The following is a 13,523-nucleotide window of genomic DNA, read 5'->3' as shown; positions in this document are numbered from 1 at the left end:
ATGTCAAGGGGAGGTGGTTAGACTCTCTCTTGTTGGAGATGGTCATTGCCTGGCATGAATGTTACTTGCCACTTATCAGCCCAAACCTGGATGTTGTCCAGGTCTTGCTGCATGGGGGCACAGACTGCTTCATTATCTGAAGGGTTGTGAATGGAACTGAACACTGTGCAATCATCAGCGAACATCCCCATTTCCGACCTTATGGTGGAGGGAAGGTCATTGATGGTTGGGCCTAGAACACTGCCCTGAGGAGCTCCTGCAGCACGAGATGATTGGCCTCCAATAATCACTACCATCTTCCTTTATGCTAGGTATGAATCCAGCCACTGGAGAGTTTTCCCCTGATTCCCGTTGACTTCAGTTTTACTAGGGCTCCTTGGTGCCACACTCGGACAAATGCTGCCTTGATGTCAAGGGCAGTCACTCTTACCTTACCTCTGGAATTCAGCTCTTTTGTCCATGTTTGGTCTGGAGCCGAGTGGACCTGGCGGAACCCAATAATATAAATGGTACTATTTTGAGGGGGTGCAAGAGCAGAGAGACCTGAAGCTGCATATTCACAAATCTTTAAAGGTGGCAGGGCAAGTTGATAAGGTGGTTAAGAAAGTGTACAGGATACTTGGCTTTGTAAATACTTGGCAATGTAAACAAGGAAGTCATGCTAAACCACTTCAAATCACTGGTTAGGCCTCAGCTAAAGTATTGTGTACAATTCTGGGCACCATACTTTAGGAAGGATGTCAAGGCCTTGGAGAGGGTACACAGTAGGTTTACCAAGATGATACCAGGGATGAGTTATGTGGAGAAATTGGAGGAGCTGGGACTGTTCTCCTTAGAGCAGAGAAGATTAACGGGTTTTGATGGAACAAATAGGGAGAAACTGTTTCCACTAGCAAGTGGGTCAGTAACCAGAGGTTATAGATTTAAAATAATTGGCAAAAGAACTAGCGGGGAAATGAGGAGAATTTTTTTCCACACAGAGGGTTGTTACGTTCTGGAACACATTACCTGAAAGGGTGGTGGAAACAGATTCCATAGGAACTTTCAAAAGGAAATTGGACATCTACTTGAAGAGGACTAATTTGCAGGGTTATAGGGAAAAAGCTGGGGTGTAGGACTAAATTGGACAGCTCTTTCAAAGAGCCGGCACAGGCACGATAGGCTGAATGGTCTCCTTCTGTGCTGTAAGATTCTATGATTCTATGTTCTGGAATGTAACAGGCATGAGATCACAATAGTGACTGTCGCTACTGAACCAGAGTAGGTACGTGAGGCAGACCCGAATGTGTAATAATGATTTTGCAATATAATATGCACTCTGTATGAAGTGAAGAGCAACGTAACACAATGAAGAAAATGTCTTTTCTTATGTTTTACTTTGTAGTCATTAAAATAGACATTGGCGACACCACTGAAATTTGCTACTTAAATTTAAATATTGTCTGTATAACATTCAGAAAAGTACAATAATTTCATAGTAGGCTAAAGTTTACAGCAAGTTTCTTCCTCAGTACAAAGGAAGTTTCTAAAATTTGTGCTTACAAGACAAGTATTCCAGTTAAGGGGAGAAAGAGAAGCACAAATAAATATAGCAGCAACACCCTATATTTGTTAGTAGCTCAGAAAGCAATAGCAGTACAGCATCTTGTCTACCATCTGTGCAATTGGCACTTGTACAGAAAATAAATTACGCAAGTAAAAGACAAAATCCCCAAACCTTAAATTATGTGCAAAGAAACAATGTAGTGTTGGTGCTATTCTTTCAAATAAATTATAAAGCTTTCATTAGAAGAAATTTGCAGCTTTACTCAAACTCCAGGTTATGTATGACTGGTGCAGCCGCCGTTTTAAGCATATAATCTTGCCCAGTATGGACCTTACTGTCCTAAACTAATCTGTGATTTGGAATTTACACACTTCAAAAATAAACCTGTACTGCTATATTGATGATTGTAGTGTCACAGGATGCCATCGTAATTCATTTGCTATTGCCCTGCAAATTTTAACTTTTCCCCAAGGCAAGAATTCCAAAAGCACAGGAAGGTTTGACAAACCAGCGAATGATCCTCATGCATTTAAAGCGCCACTTAATTTTTGAGAAAGGAAAGATTCATAGTATGTGAAGCACGGTGTGACATTTCTGAGACACAAGGCTTGATATAAATGTGTCGATTAATTTTACTGCTGCAGTTATCAAATAGCTATAGAATTACCTGAAATAAATTAACATTCCTGGTAAAGAGTTATGATTTCGACATCAACGTGCAGAAAAAATTAAAAGGCGATTTCTTTTCTTGACTGAGAAATGTGCAAGGTTTTCCCCTACCAGAGGATAAAAGCAGTGCATTTTGCCTCATTGTTAAAAGTGAAACCCAGCTTTGAAATGCATCCTTAAAGTCTCCCTTACCTAAATCACTTTTTACTAGAAATTCTGATCGTCAGGAAAAAAAAGCTACCCAAATTGGCACTTACAGATTTGCATCAACACTTAATTGTCCATATTTGAAGTTTCTCTCTCACTCTCCACTTTACAGACAGCTTGCTTTAACACTGGCCTTAAAAGTGGTGCTACTGCCACCAGTCCTGATGTGCACAGCAGCAATTCCAACAGAAACTTGCCAAATTAATTAAATCAGGCACTTGCCAAATTAATTAAATCAGGCAAAAACACGCCTTCCCGGCAAGTTGGATTTCGTGAATCTGGCAGGTTTACTTTGGGGCTACAAACGGCAACACTGTCACCCCTCTACTGCCGGTTTTGGAGCGACTATAGAGACTAACCAGCCTGTAAATTAGTAGCAGATCTCTCGTCTCCCACTTCAAGAAGCTAACATGATTGAGAGGCCGGTGTTCAAAAACCACAGGAAAATAAAAGGAGCTTCTAAATCCAATTGAAAACATTCTCAATTTTACAACTTCAAAACATTTCAAACGATTTTTTGTCCCCTGAAGCTACTAACTGTACCGAGTATAAATGTTGCGTAGGGTCAATCAGCTTTAAGATGCTAATATCCGTGCTGTGGATGAGATACATGAGTTAAAACCCACCATATTGATCTTTTCAAAATCATTAAATAAAAAAAAAAATCACAATTATTCAAGTTTTCGATAATAAAACTTTGGATCTCGTCACTACTACCAAAAGCTGCAGATGCTACCTTCTAAAAGTCATTTTATTTTTCTTGCTCTAATTTTCTCCCCTTCTCAGATGAGGTAGCTGCCCCGATAGGGTTGGGATCCTTCTGACATCTCGGCCAAGCAGCCATTCTTTACGTGAGCCTGGCAGTGACGGTCGGTGCGCTGTGCCATAAGCTCAGCCCAGTCTTGTTCTCCTCCAACATCTACTTTCTCAACACAGGTTGTGGTGATAGTGATCAAGAATGGGAACGCTGGTTGGTTTTTCCTCCTCCTTAGCCCTGAGCACTCAGGCCACAGTTGGTACCCTGCCTGAGAACAGCTAATTCAGCACAGACCATGGGAATCAAACCTGGGACTTTCTAGACTTGAGTATGGCAACCCTGGGATCTGTCTTTACCCACCAGGGCAAAGAGGTCACTTTACTGTCAGTAATTTCCTAATCCCATTCTGCATCTTGAGGTAGTGACTAGATTCAGATCAGCCATGATCTCATTAATGGCGGAGCAGGCTCGAAGGGCCAAATGGCCTACTCCTGCTCCTATCTCTTATGACTACCTGAAAGCTGAAGGTGTGACTGCATCGGGTTCATTCAAAAATCCCATTTCAGCTGCAGAGATCCGCGTAAACACGAGAAGTAAACAATCCTAGAGTCCTAAAGTAAACAGATGCACACACAAAAGAGGGAAACAAAAAAATAATCACATTTGCAGCTTATTGTATAGTTTAAAAACTCTAAACGCAACCACAAAAATATGCTCTGCCATTAACTTCCATTGGTTGGATTCCAAGATTCCCAACATTTAAAAAACAAAATTCCAGTTGAGGTTTAGGATAGGAAAAATCATGTGCATAAAAAAATATTGTAGCAATTTAAGTCCTGTAATAGACAGGGGACTTTACCTTGCCCTACCATATTGGAAAAACTTTGCTCAATGTCCAAGGTTCAGCTGACCAATTGCCAAAAATATCTGCAGGGCAAACTCTACAGGTGGAAAGATGCTGGGAATCTGCAACCCATCTCTCCCAGTCACATTCTCAGAATGCGAAAAAAGCCCCCCAGAAAACTGCATTGGATGTGTGGAGTGAACACGGAGGGAACGATGAACAGTACGGGAGTGTGCTCATGTCCCTCTCCAACAAAGATGGCTGCAAGGTCAAGCGCATCAGTTATTAGAAAGTGCTCGACTTGGGAAGAGTGGAAAATGCATCCCACAGGCTGGGAGGTGGAATTTTCACATTGTTCCAAGGCTGAGTTTTCTCTGGACATTGCACTTGCAGCCATTTCCAGAAGCTAGAGATTTAATCCTTGTAAGCAGACACAACTTACAACTTGGCTTTGTGTACCTCACCTCTGGTCCCAGCTTGCTCAGCATTCTAGTGAGTTTAGTGACGTAAAAGTGCATGATATTCACATTGAAGGAAACTTTTTGTTGTGTGCGCGCAACTGTGAAAATAGAGACAACTACCAAACTATTTACAAATGGTAAAAGAGAAAGTTACAAATCCAGACACATAATAGAATTCCTAGTAACTATACAATCAATGTAGTGTCCAAGCTCTTGAAACGACAAACAGTGCGTTACACTATAGACACTCTTGTATTACTGTTGTCCAAGTTTTGCTTGCCTCTCATGCAACTGCAAGGGGCAACCTATCTGATTTGGATCTATAAACACACACACACCACACACACACACACCACACACACACACACCACACACACACACAAACTGCGCTCGAATCCTTCCATGGTGGAGGTGGGATTTCATGACTAGTTGTTGTACTGTTCAATTATCAATAGCACAATTAGGGAGAACTAGACATAGGGCCATGGAGTGTTACAGCACAGAGAGAGACCATTCTGTACATCAAGCCTGTGATGGTGTTTTTCTCCTCATCAGCCATCTAATCTAATCCCACTGCCTTGCTCACTCCCCATATCCTGAAGTAGTCCTTTTCAAGCAACTATCTGACATTCTTAAGATAATTTATGGAGGGATTGGTAGATTTTTTTAAAATCTGATTTTTGGGCCTGTGACACCCTTTTTTAAGGATTTATTTTTCTTTTTGTGCTCAAAGTGAGGGATGCTAGTTTTGAGAAATGGAACACTTTCCCATTGCTAGCATCACACACTCAAGCAGAAGTGAGGGACAGCACCAGTGAGCTGCAGGGTAAAGTTGCCTCTACTCTGGCCCAAATATTTGCCTAAATACCAATCTCAGTACAGTACCCCCTTACTGTATTTGTGTGACATTTCACTATTTCCACAGCAGCCATCTTGGAGTGACACTACCATATTAAAGGCAATTCTGTGCTATGTGCCCACACTCAAAATAGGTTGAGACTGCCCAAACTCATTTCATGTAGGATCTTTACAGGCATTCTGGACTGAGTTCCAGAGATGAAAGGACAGTATACTAACCCACTGCAACACCCATTAGTTTCTAGCTTGAAGGGGAATGGGCAAAGAAAGGCAGGTCTGGAGGAATCCTTTCAATTGAAAATGACTCACTGGCTACTGAACCAAAATATCTTCTGACCAGAATCACAGAACCATACAGCACAGGAGGCCATTCGGCCCATCGTGTCTGTCCCAGCTCTTTGAAAGAGCTATCCAAATTAGTGCCACACCCCCTGCTCTTCCCCCACAGCCCTGCAATTTTTTTTTCCTTTTCAATTCGATATTGAAAGTTACTATTGAATCTGCTTCCACCACCCTTTCAGGCAGAGCATTCCAGGTCATAACAACTCGCTGCGTAGAAAAAAAAAAATTCTCCTCATCACCCCCTCTGGTTCGTTTTGTGAGAAGGAAGTGAGATGGTGGTGATTATAGTCAAACGTTGGATTTGCTTCCCACGTTGCGCATGGGTAGATTCGATGGCCAGCTGTCATTAGTCACTGGTCCCATTTGCCAGTCTCAAGTGCTATTGTCTCCCTTTCCGTTCACTGAAGTAAGCAGAGGTCCTCATTTTCAACGCCTTCTGCGTTTCCTTCTTCCTTCAGGGCTTCCTCTGCCTCTCCATCTGGTTGAGTTTCTGTGCCGGTCAGCTTCTCCCGAAGCTCCATGAGCAGGTCGCGGCTCTCGCTGGCTGGTAGGTTGCTAAGGTAGTACTGCGGCGCAAACTCAATCAGCCTAGGCGAGAGAGAGAGAAAAAGCAGAATCCAACAGACTCAGCGGTGTCAGAAATCATAGCTAAAAATGAGTGTAGACTTCTCAGAACAGGTTAAGGACGGCTTGGGAAATAAAATTCCACTCATGCAATACGGCAGCACCGAGATACTTTTTAATTCACTATTTCATGAAACGCTCAATGAATAAATCAGGCAAAAAATAATTGCTTCAATAATACCGGCTTCGGTTTTAGATTTAAATCTCGATACAAACCCTTGTCAGCTAAACACTGACAGAAGGACACAGATTCAAACCAAGAAAAAGCAAATTTAGGGCCATGTCTGGAAATTATTCATCACCACAAAGAATAATTTGGAGTGAACTGGGTACAGCAATGGAGGCAAAACAACTGAAATCCTTTAAGAAACAGACTGGTCTGTGAGGAGTGTAGATTCTTTCTGAATGGATGAGCTAGAATCCAAGTGCCCTCCTCCTCTGTATTTATTTTATGGCTGGTGTTGCAGCTATGAACAGGTGGTGAGCCCTTTCTGTTAAAATATAGCCGTATGAAGTATTCCTGTCTCCTAGCTGTCAGCATTCAACTTGAGTTTGGGCAGTCTTAATTCAGCTTCAAATGAACAGGGGCCCTGAACACAAAAGTGGCTAACTCCCTCAGAGGGGCCAGAAAATAATTGGTATAACAAACAGAATCTATTATGCCAATCTCAGCCATACCACCATGGGAGGACACCAACTGGGGTCCAGGTGGACACTTGAACTTGACAGAGGTCATTAGCAATCAATATTCACCAGGGAAGACACTAGTAACATGCCCTCTATAAATCAAACATATAATCCAAATAGGATTAACAGGTTCAACATCCGTGACATAGGGTTTCTAAACAGGCTAAAAGGCTCAAAACTAATAAATCTTCAGGAATGGATGGTATTTATCCTAGGGTACTAAGCAAGATGAGGAATTTAATTTGTGAGGTGTTGATGGCCATCACGAGGGAGCTGAATGCTGAAAAGATCTCATTCGATCAGAAACAAGCTGATGTGATAAACATATTCCAAAAATGCAGCAAAACATAGTCAGGCAACATCAGTATGGGGTACAAAGGAAACTTGAAGATTAACTGTATGATTACAACCTAGTAAATAGCAGCCAACATAGATTCAGAAGGGGGAGGATCCTGCCTGACCAACTCCTTGACCTTTTTTCAGGAAGTGATACCCGAGTAAACTTTGGAAAACCCTATGATGTGGCATACCTACACTTCCAAAAACCCTTTGACACAGCTTCACACAAAAGACTGCTAGAAGCTTAGAAGTGGGGACTTGAGGTAAAACCTGTGAAATTGGGTGAAGTATAGGAAACGGTGAGTATTGATATTGGGTTATGGTGCTGAATGGAGTGCCCCACAGATCAGCTTTCAGATTCTTGTTGTTTCTAATTACATTAATGATTTTAATTCAGAAGCTTAAAATAAATAGAATGCTGAAACATACAGCCAAAACGGCATACAAGTCAGAGGATGTCATGATAAATTGATAAGTATTTAGTTTGGGCCAGAAAGGAATCATAAAACCAGGTTTTGGGAAGATTGAGATCTGAACAGGCAAGCTCAGAAGCAAAAGCCAATGTGGAAATTGATAAGCCAGCTAGGTGATGAGAAATTATTCCTGATATATGAATTGAGTGAGAATGTGACAGTTTTGCAGAAACTGACTCTCCCCATATCCCCCGTAACGTGCACACACCGTGAAGACTCAAACTAATTTATAACGGTCTTACATTTCAGGATGAATCTCAGAGACGACACTGATGCAGTTGTCTTGGGAGATGGTGAACTCATGATACAGGACCCAGGAGGGAGGCCGTGGCTGAGGCTTCCTGGTGAGGTAACATGAAAAAGGATGCAGGTGAGCCACGTGCTTATGATTCAGCATCAGGTAATTCCCAGAGCCATCCACGTCTCTCGCTACCTGGAGATCGGGTTCATTTTTTTGGGAGAAAGGGGTAATAGGAGGAAGGGAGCAGAGAGGAAAGAAAAAAAATAGCTTAGTTAATCAGTTAAAATAAACGCACTCCTTTAATTTACCATGGAATTAAATACAGTTACCAGTGCATTAAGAATAAGGCAACAGTGTCACCCCTTAGCTTGCCCTAAAAGTGAAGATTTTTTTTTAAAAACAGGTATCATAAATAACCCTGACACTCATCAATCCTGATCTGTGTAGAGTTTGTGTAAAATAATTTCTCCGAGGGCTCTTCAGTACCATTTCAACTGATGCCAAACAGACGACATAGTGCAGCTACCAGGGAAAGACTTCTTCAGAGCAAGTTTAGGGGTGGCTTATTGATTGACCTCAGACTAAATACTTTATTGGTTATTGGCTTTCATTGGCTGAACCCAGATAGGTGACAGCAGCTGGAAAAGCAGCTTCTCACTCTTCAGTTCTCATACAGGGCCCACCTGAAATACCTTTCTCTTTCTGATGTTGACTAGCTTCCTAAACATTCTCAGGATTTTCTGCTTTTTTAAAAAAAAAATGCATACTGTTCAATGCTTACCTAGGGTCAATTAATCTGAATCGTAACATCTCAGTTTAATATTAAACCTAAAAGCCGGCAGAAATATATTCAGGTGTTTTATTAGAACATATTTCTTAAATTACTCCAGTATTTCTGTTTACATTTTAATGAACTACCATTGAGCTTTGTCGCCATTTTTTAGTCTGTGGTTTTGCATTCTCACAGCTGCGATTTGACTATGTGCCTTCGATCCGAATGTAACACAGACAGTTGTGCCTTCCAACCATACAGCAGAGACAAGCTTAACAATTTCACATTGCTACGGGCAACAGTTAAGCAAACAGAATAACACATCAGGCAAAGAAATCTGGGACCTTGTGCAATGCATACTTTACATGAAGGAGTATCACCATGGGTTACTCGTCAAACAGTGTGCATTAGCTGTGGCTCTTTAGGATGTCCTGAGGTTGTGAAAGGCGCTATATAAATGCAGGTTCTTTCTTTTCCTTTATATACTGGTAACTATGGAACCAGATCACTTTTCCAAGAGAAGGGTGACAAAAAATGGTATGCAACACAGTGTAGAGATATATTAAAGGAACTAATAAAAGCTCACTAAAGATCTTCAATTGATGTCAGGCCTTGGAGGAAGAATTGGGACAGTGCAACGTGATCACACACCTTAAGGAAGTAGCCAGAGATCAGAGCTCTCTTTACGTTGAGCACATTTTCCACCATTCCGAAGTATGGTGGCGATACAGGCAGCTCTTGCCTATGAGTCCAATCCAAAGACTTGAGCACAAAATCTAGGCTAACACTCCAGTGCAGTACTGAGGGAGTGCTGCACTGTCGGAGGTGCCGCCTTTCGGATGAGATGTTAAACTGAGACCCATCTGCCCTCTCAGGTGGACGTAAAAGATCCCATGGCATTATTTTGAAGAAGAGCAGGGGAGTTCTCCCCGATGTCCAGGTCAATATTTATCCCTCAACCGACATCACTAAAGCAGATTATCTGGTCATTATCACATTGCTGTTTGTGGGGGCTTGCTGAGTGCAAATTAGTTGCCACATTTCCTACATTACAACAGTGACTACACTTCAAAAGTACTTCGTTGGCTTTGGGATGTCCTGAGGTCATGAAAGGCGCTATATAAATGCAGGTTCTTTCTTTTCTTTATATACTGGTAACTATGGAACCAGATCACTTTTCCAAGAGAAGGATGACAAGAAATGGTATGCAACACAGTGTAGAGATATATTAAAGGAACTAATAAAAGCTCACTAAAGATCTTCAATTGATGTCAGGCCTTGGAGGAAGAATTGAGACAGTGCAACGTGATCACACACCTTAAGGAAGTAGCCAGAGATCAGAGTTCTCTTTACGTTGAGCACATTTTCCTCCATTCCGAAGTTTGGTGGTGATACAGGCAGCTCAATCCTCTGCATTAGTTCCAACAGCTCATAGCGGACAACATCAGCCAACTTCAGAGCAGAACAACTCAGATAATTCTTCAGACACCACGTTTCATCTTCATTATCTGCAAGCAAATGTACAGAGTTAATCTGATATTACTGCCCTCTCACAAATAAATAAATTAAAATGCTTCCGAGACAATGTAGATAATAAAAGGGCAGGTGGGACAGATTATAAGCTTTTAAGAAGTACAATTAAGAAGTACATGAAACACATTAGTGTTGGGGTCACTGCATGATTTTACCCAGAGGCAAAAAGGAAAAAAAAAAGTATTGGAAATATGTAGCGTGTCAGCCTGTATCTGAAAGGGAAAGATCCATTCAAATTTCAGGATTAGCTGAGCCCCAATGAAGGGTCACACCTGAAACGTTAACCCATCTTTCTCTTTCAGATGCTGCTTGGCCTCTGCACATTTCCTCTTTCTGTTGTTCCTTGGGCTCATTCCAGCCGATGCACTTCATCCAGTGGATGTGTGAGGATGGCCACACCGACCACAGGAAGTTAATCAAATGATAATCAAAAGTTGATCGTTGGGAATCAGTCGATGGTGCAGCTCATCCGATAAGTCGTTACTGATTGTGCCTGTTGTTTTCTCAACAATTAACAAAGCAAATAAAAGAAATGATGGAATTATGTCAGCGTATATAAATAAGCAATTCAATTTTTATGTTATTTAAAATTGGACATTTTCAGTTGGTCTGTTGAGGGGAGATACAGTACTAAAATAAGAAGCGTAGCTTTTGAGATAAGCAACATTAAATCAAGAGGCACACTTGCTGCTATTTTCTATACAGATTAACAGCAGAGCGGTTGATTCTCTTGATATGTGAACTTTGTACTCTTTGGAGTAATGAAAGGTAGTGCTGGGGAATGGAACAATTTCTACTTTGGGCACCTAGGGCCCGATTTTGCAGGGATGCGGGTTCTCGGCGGATGGGCAAGCGGGCGCGTGGGTAACGCGCCCGGTGAAATTAGTGGGTTTCCCGCGCGATCGTAGCAGGCAACCCACTAATTGGATTCACTTACCTGCTCCTCCGGGTTCCCCGCTGCTGATCTGCACGTCGGGCGGGCTGCGCATGCGCAGTAAGATCTGTCAGCTGGAGGCGCTCTATTTAAAGGGGCAGTCCTCCACTGACAGATGCTACAACAAACAGCAAAGATGACTGCATGGAGCAGCCCAGGGGGAAGGCTGCTCCCAGTTTAATGATGCCTCACCCCAGGTATCAATACATGGGGTGAGGAGGAGGGGGAGGACAGAGATCTTCCACCCGGCAGGCGGGAGGAAGCGGCCCGCCTCCGCCACCAGGAAGGCCTGGCTCGAGGTGGCAGAGGGGGTCACCTGCGCCACCAACATATCGCCCACCTGCACACAGTGCAGGAGGCGGTCCAATGACCTCAGTAGGTCAGCCAAAGTGAGTACACGTAGTCTTTCCCCTACACTCCGTCTGCCACATCACTGCCCCCACCCCACATCTCCTTCGGCACTGCCAACACTACTCTGTCACATCACCCCTCATACCCACTCAAACCCCATCCTCATCTTACCTGCACCTACTCACCTCGCCAGTACTCACCCCGCCACTACCACGCAACCCAATCCTCATACAATCTCATGGCTCTATCCCATACTCACCCTCTCGTGCATCTCTCTCACGGCCAGCCGCACTCAACCTGCCACCACCTGTGCTGCAGCCACAGGGCATGCATCACATATGTGCAGTAGGCAGTGTAAGGCAAACGTGTCGTGAGCATGAAGGGGATGCACAAGGGTGTTTGAGGGTTTGTCATGTTGTTACTTCTATTGAATTTCAGAACAACTCACATCACACATTATATTGTCACCACTACTGCCATGTCTTCGCGAATCCTGTCCGGTTTGTGCAATAATGCCCGCTCCTGGGTATCACTATGAGGACCCACCAACTGATGCCACCCATTGTGTCACTGCAGAGTGGGTGTAAGTGTATTTGCAGGGCTCTTCTGCGCAGACGACTGAGAGACATCGGCGATGTCCCCGGTTGCACCCTGGAAGGCTGTGGAGGAGAAGTTCGGGAGGGCAGTGGTGACTTTGACAGCGACAGGTAGGAAGATGGTGCACGGGCCAGCCAGGAGCAGCTCGGCATGAAAGAGGCTGCAGATGTCCACGGCTACATGTCGAGTGACTCTGAGCCTCCGTGTGCACTGCTGCTCAGAGAGGTCCAGGAGGCTGAGCCTCGGTCTGTGGAACCTGTGGCGAGGGTAGTGCCCTCTGCGACGCATCTCTCTCTGCGGTAGCCCTCCCTCCTGCTGTGCAGGTGGATGTGTCACAGCACTCTGTTGTGGAGCTCCACGTGTCAGAGGTGGACGGCGTGGATGGTGAGGCTGGTGATACTGTTCGCCCTCCGAGGAGGTCATGACTGCAGCTACGGCGGCCCCCATCCGCAAGATGTACATCTGAGGGGGTCCGCTAGGTAGGTACATGTCTCCGGACCCCGGGGTAAGTGTGCAGGTTGGTGACTTTGACCGTCAGGAGGAAGGTGGTGGAGGCCAAACTTTGTCCCAAGTGACAGAGTGGCCTCCTGCAATGGGTGAGGGTCTCCCCCCGCCACCTGTCAAATGGACCTTTGCAGCTGCCACAGGCTGACAGCTGCAACACGTCCATTCGAGCTGGGAGTGTTTCCCCCAGTGTGGGAAACAGTCCCATGTTGATCAAAAATCACACACAGTCCTTTAATCAGGTCAGTTAATGACCTGAAATACCAAACTAAATATTGTCACGTGGCATCCCGCTGGCTTTAATTGCCTGCGGGATTCCCACCAGCGGGGGCTGCGCGCGCATGCCGGCGCATCAGCGGGGAACCCGGAAGTGGGCGGGATCGAGGCGCGATCCGGTCCCGCTCCTGGATTTCGCGATTTTCGGGCCCCCCCCGCCGATAACGCACCCGATAGCGGGTGCTAAAATCGAGCCCCTAGAGTCAGCATCAAGCACTTCCAAGTCAAGTACAGCATTGTTAGATGCAGAACAATGCTCCCTCTTCACTGTCCCAACAATGTGTCTGTGGTCAAACCTTAGAAGAGCATCCAGTAATGCCTCACTGTGATATTTTTCCATTTCCCACACCAAGGTGTGAGTGAGACTGTCAATTTAGACCTGAATTAGGGGTAGTTTATTGATGTGGGAACTGGATTGAGATTGCCCAAATACATTTAATTTTGGATAAAAGATTTCATGATATTATACTGTGTACTGTTAATATGCAACACTGCTGAAAAACAAGTA

At 44.0% G+C, this 13,523-nt stretch overlaps 1 protein-coding gene across 1 annotated transcript in view; it reads right to left on the bottom strand.

The window, feature by feature from the left end:
- Positions 1 to 1,364: 1,364 nt before the first annotated feature.
- The window catches only part of LOC137316822 (putative pre-mRNA-splicing factor ATP-dependent RNA helicase DHX32), a 112,018-nt gene continuing 99,859 nt past the window's right edge, over positions 1,365 to 13,523 (bottom strand). The window contains exons 10-12 of the mRNA XM_067980695.1: positions 10,138 to 10,328; positions 8,050 to 8,240; positions 1,365 to 6,272 (exon numbers count right to left, since the gene is read on the bottom strand). Coding sequence (XP_067836796.1) covers positions 6,083 to 6,272; positions 8,050 to 8,240; positions 10,138 to 10,328 — 572 coding nt within the window. The 3' untranslated portion in view covers positions 1,365 to 6,082. The remainder of the gene's footprint in view (positions 6,273 to 8,049; positions 8,241 to 10,137; positions 10,329 to 13,523) is intronic.

The sequence above is a fragment of the Heptranchias perlo genome, chromosome 1 (genome assembly GCF_035084215.1).
Source record: "Heptranchias perlo isolate sHepPer1 chromosome 1, sHepPer1.hap1, whole genome shotgun sequence".
NCBI lineage: Eukaryota > Metazoa > Chordata > Chondrichthyes > Hexanchiformes > Hexanchidae > Heptranchias > Heptranchias perlo.
This window is presented reverse-complemented; position numbering and strand designations above follow the sequence as displayed.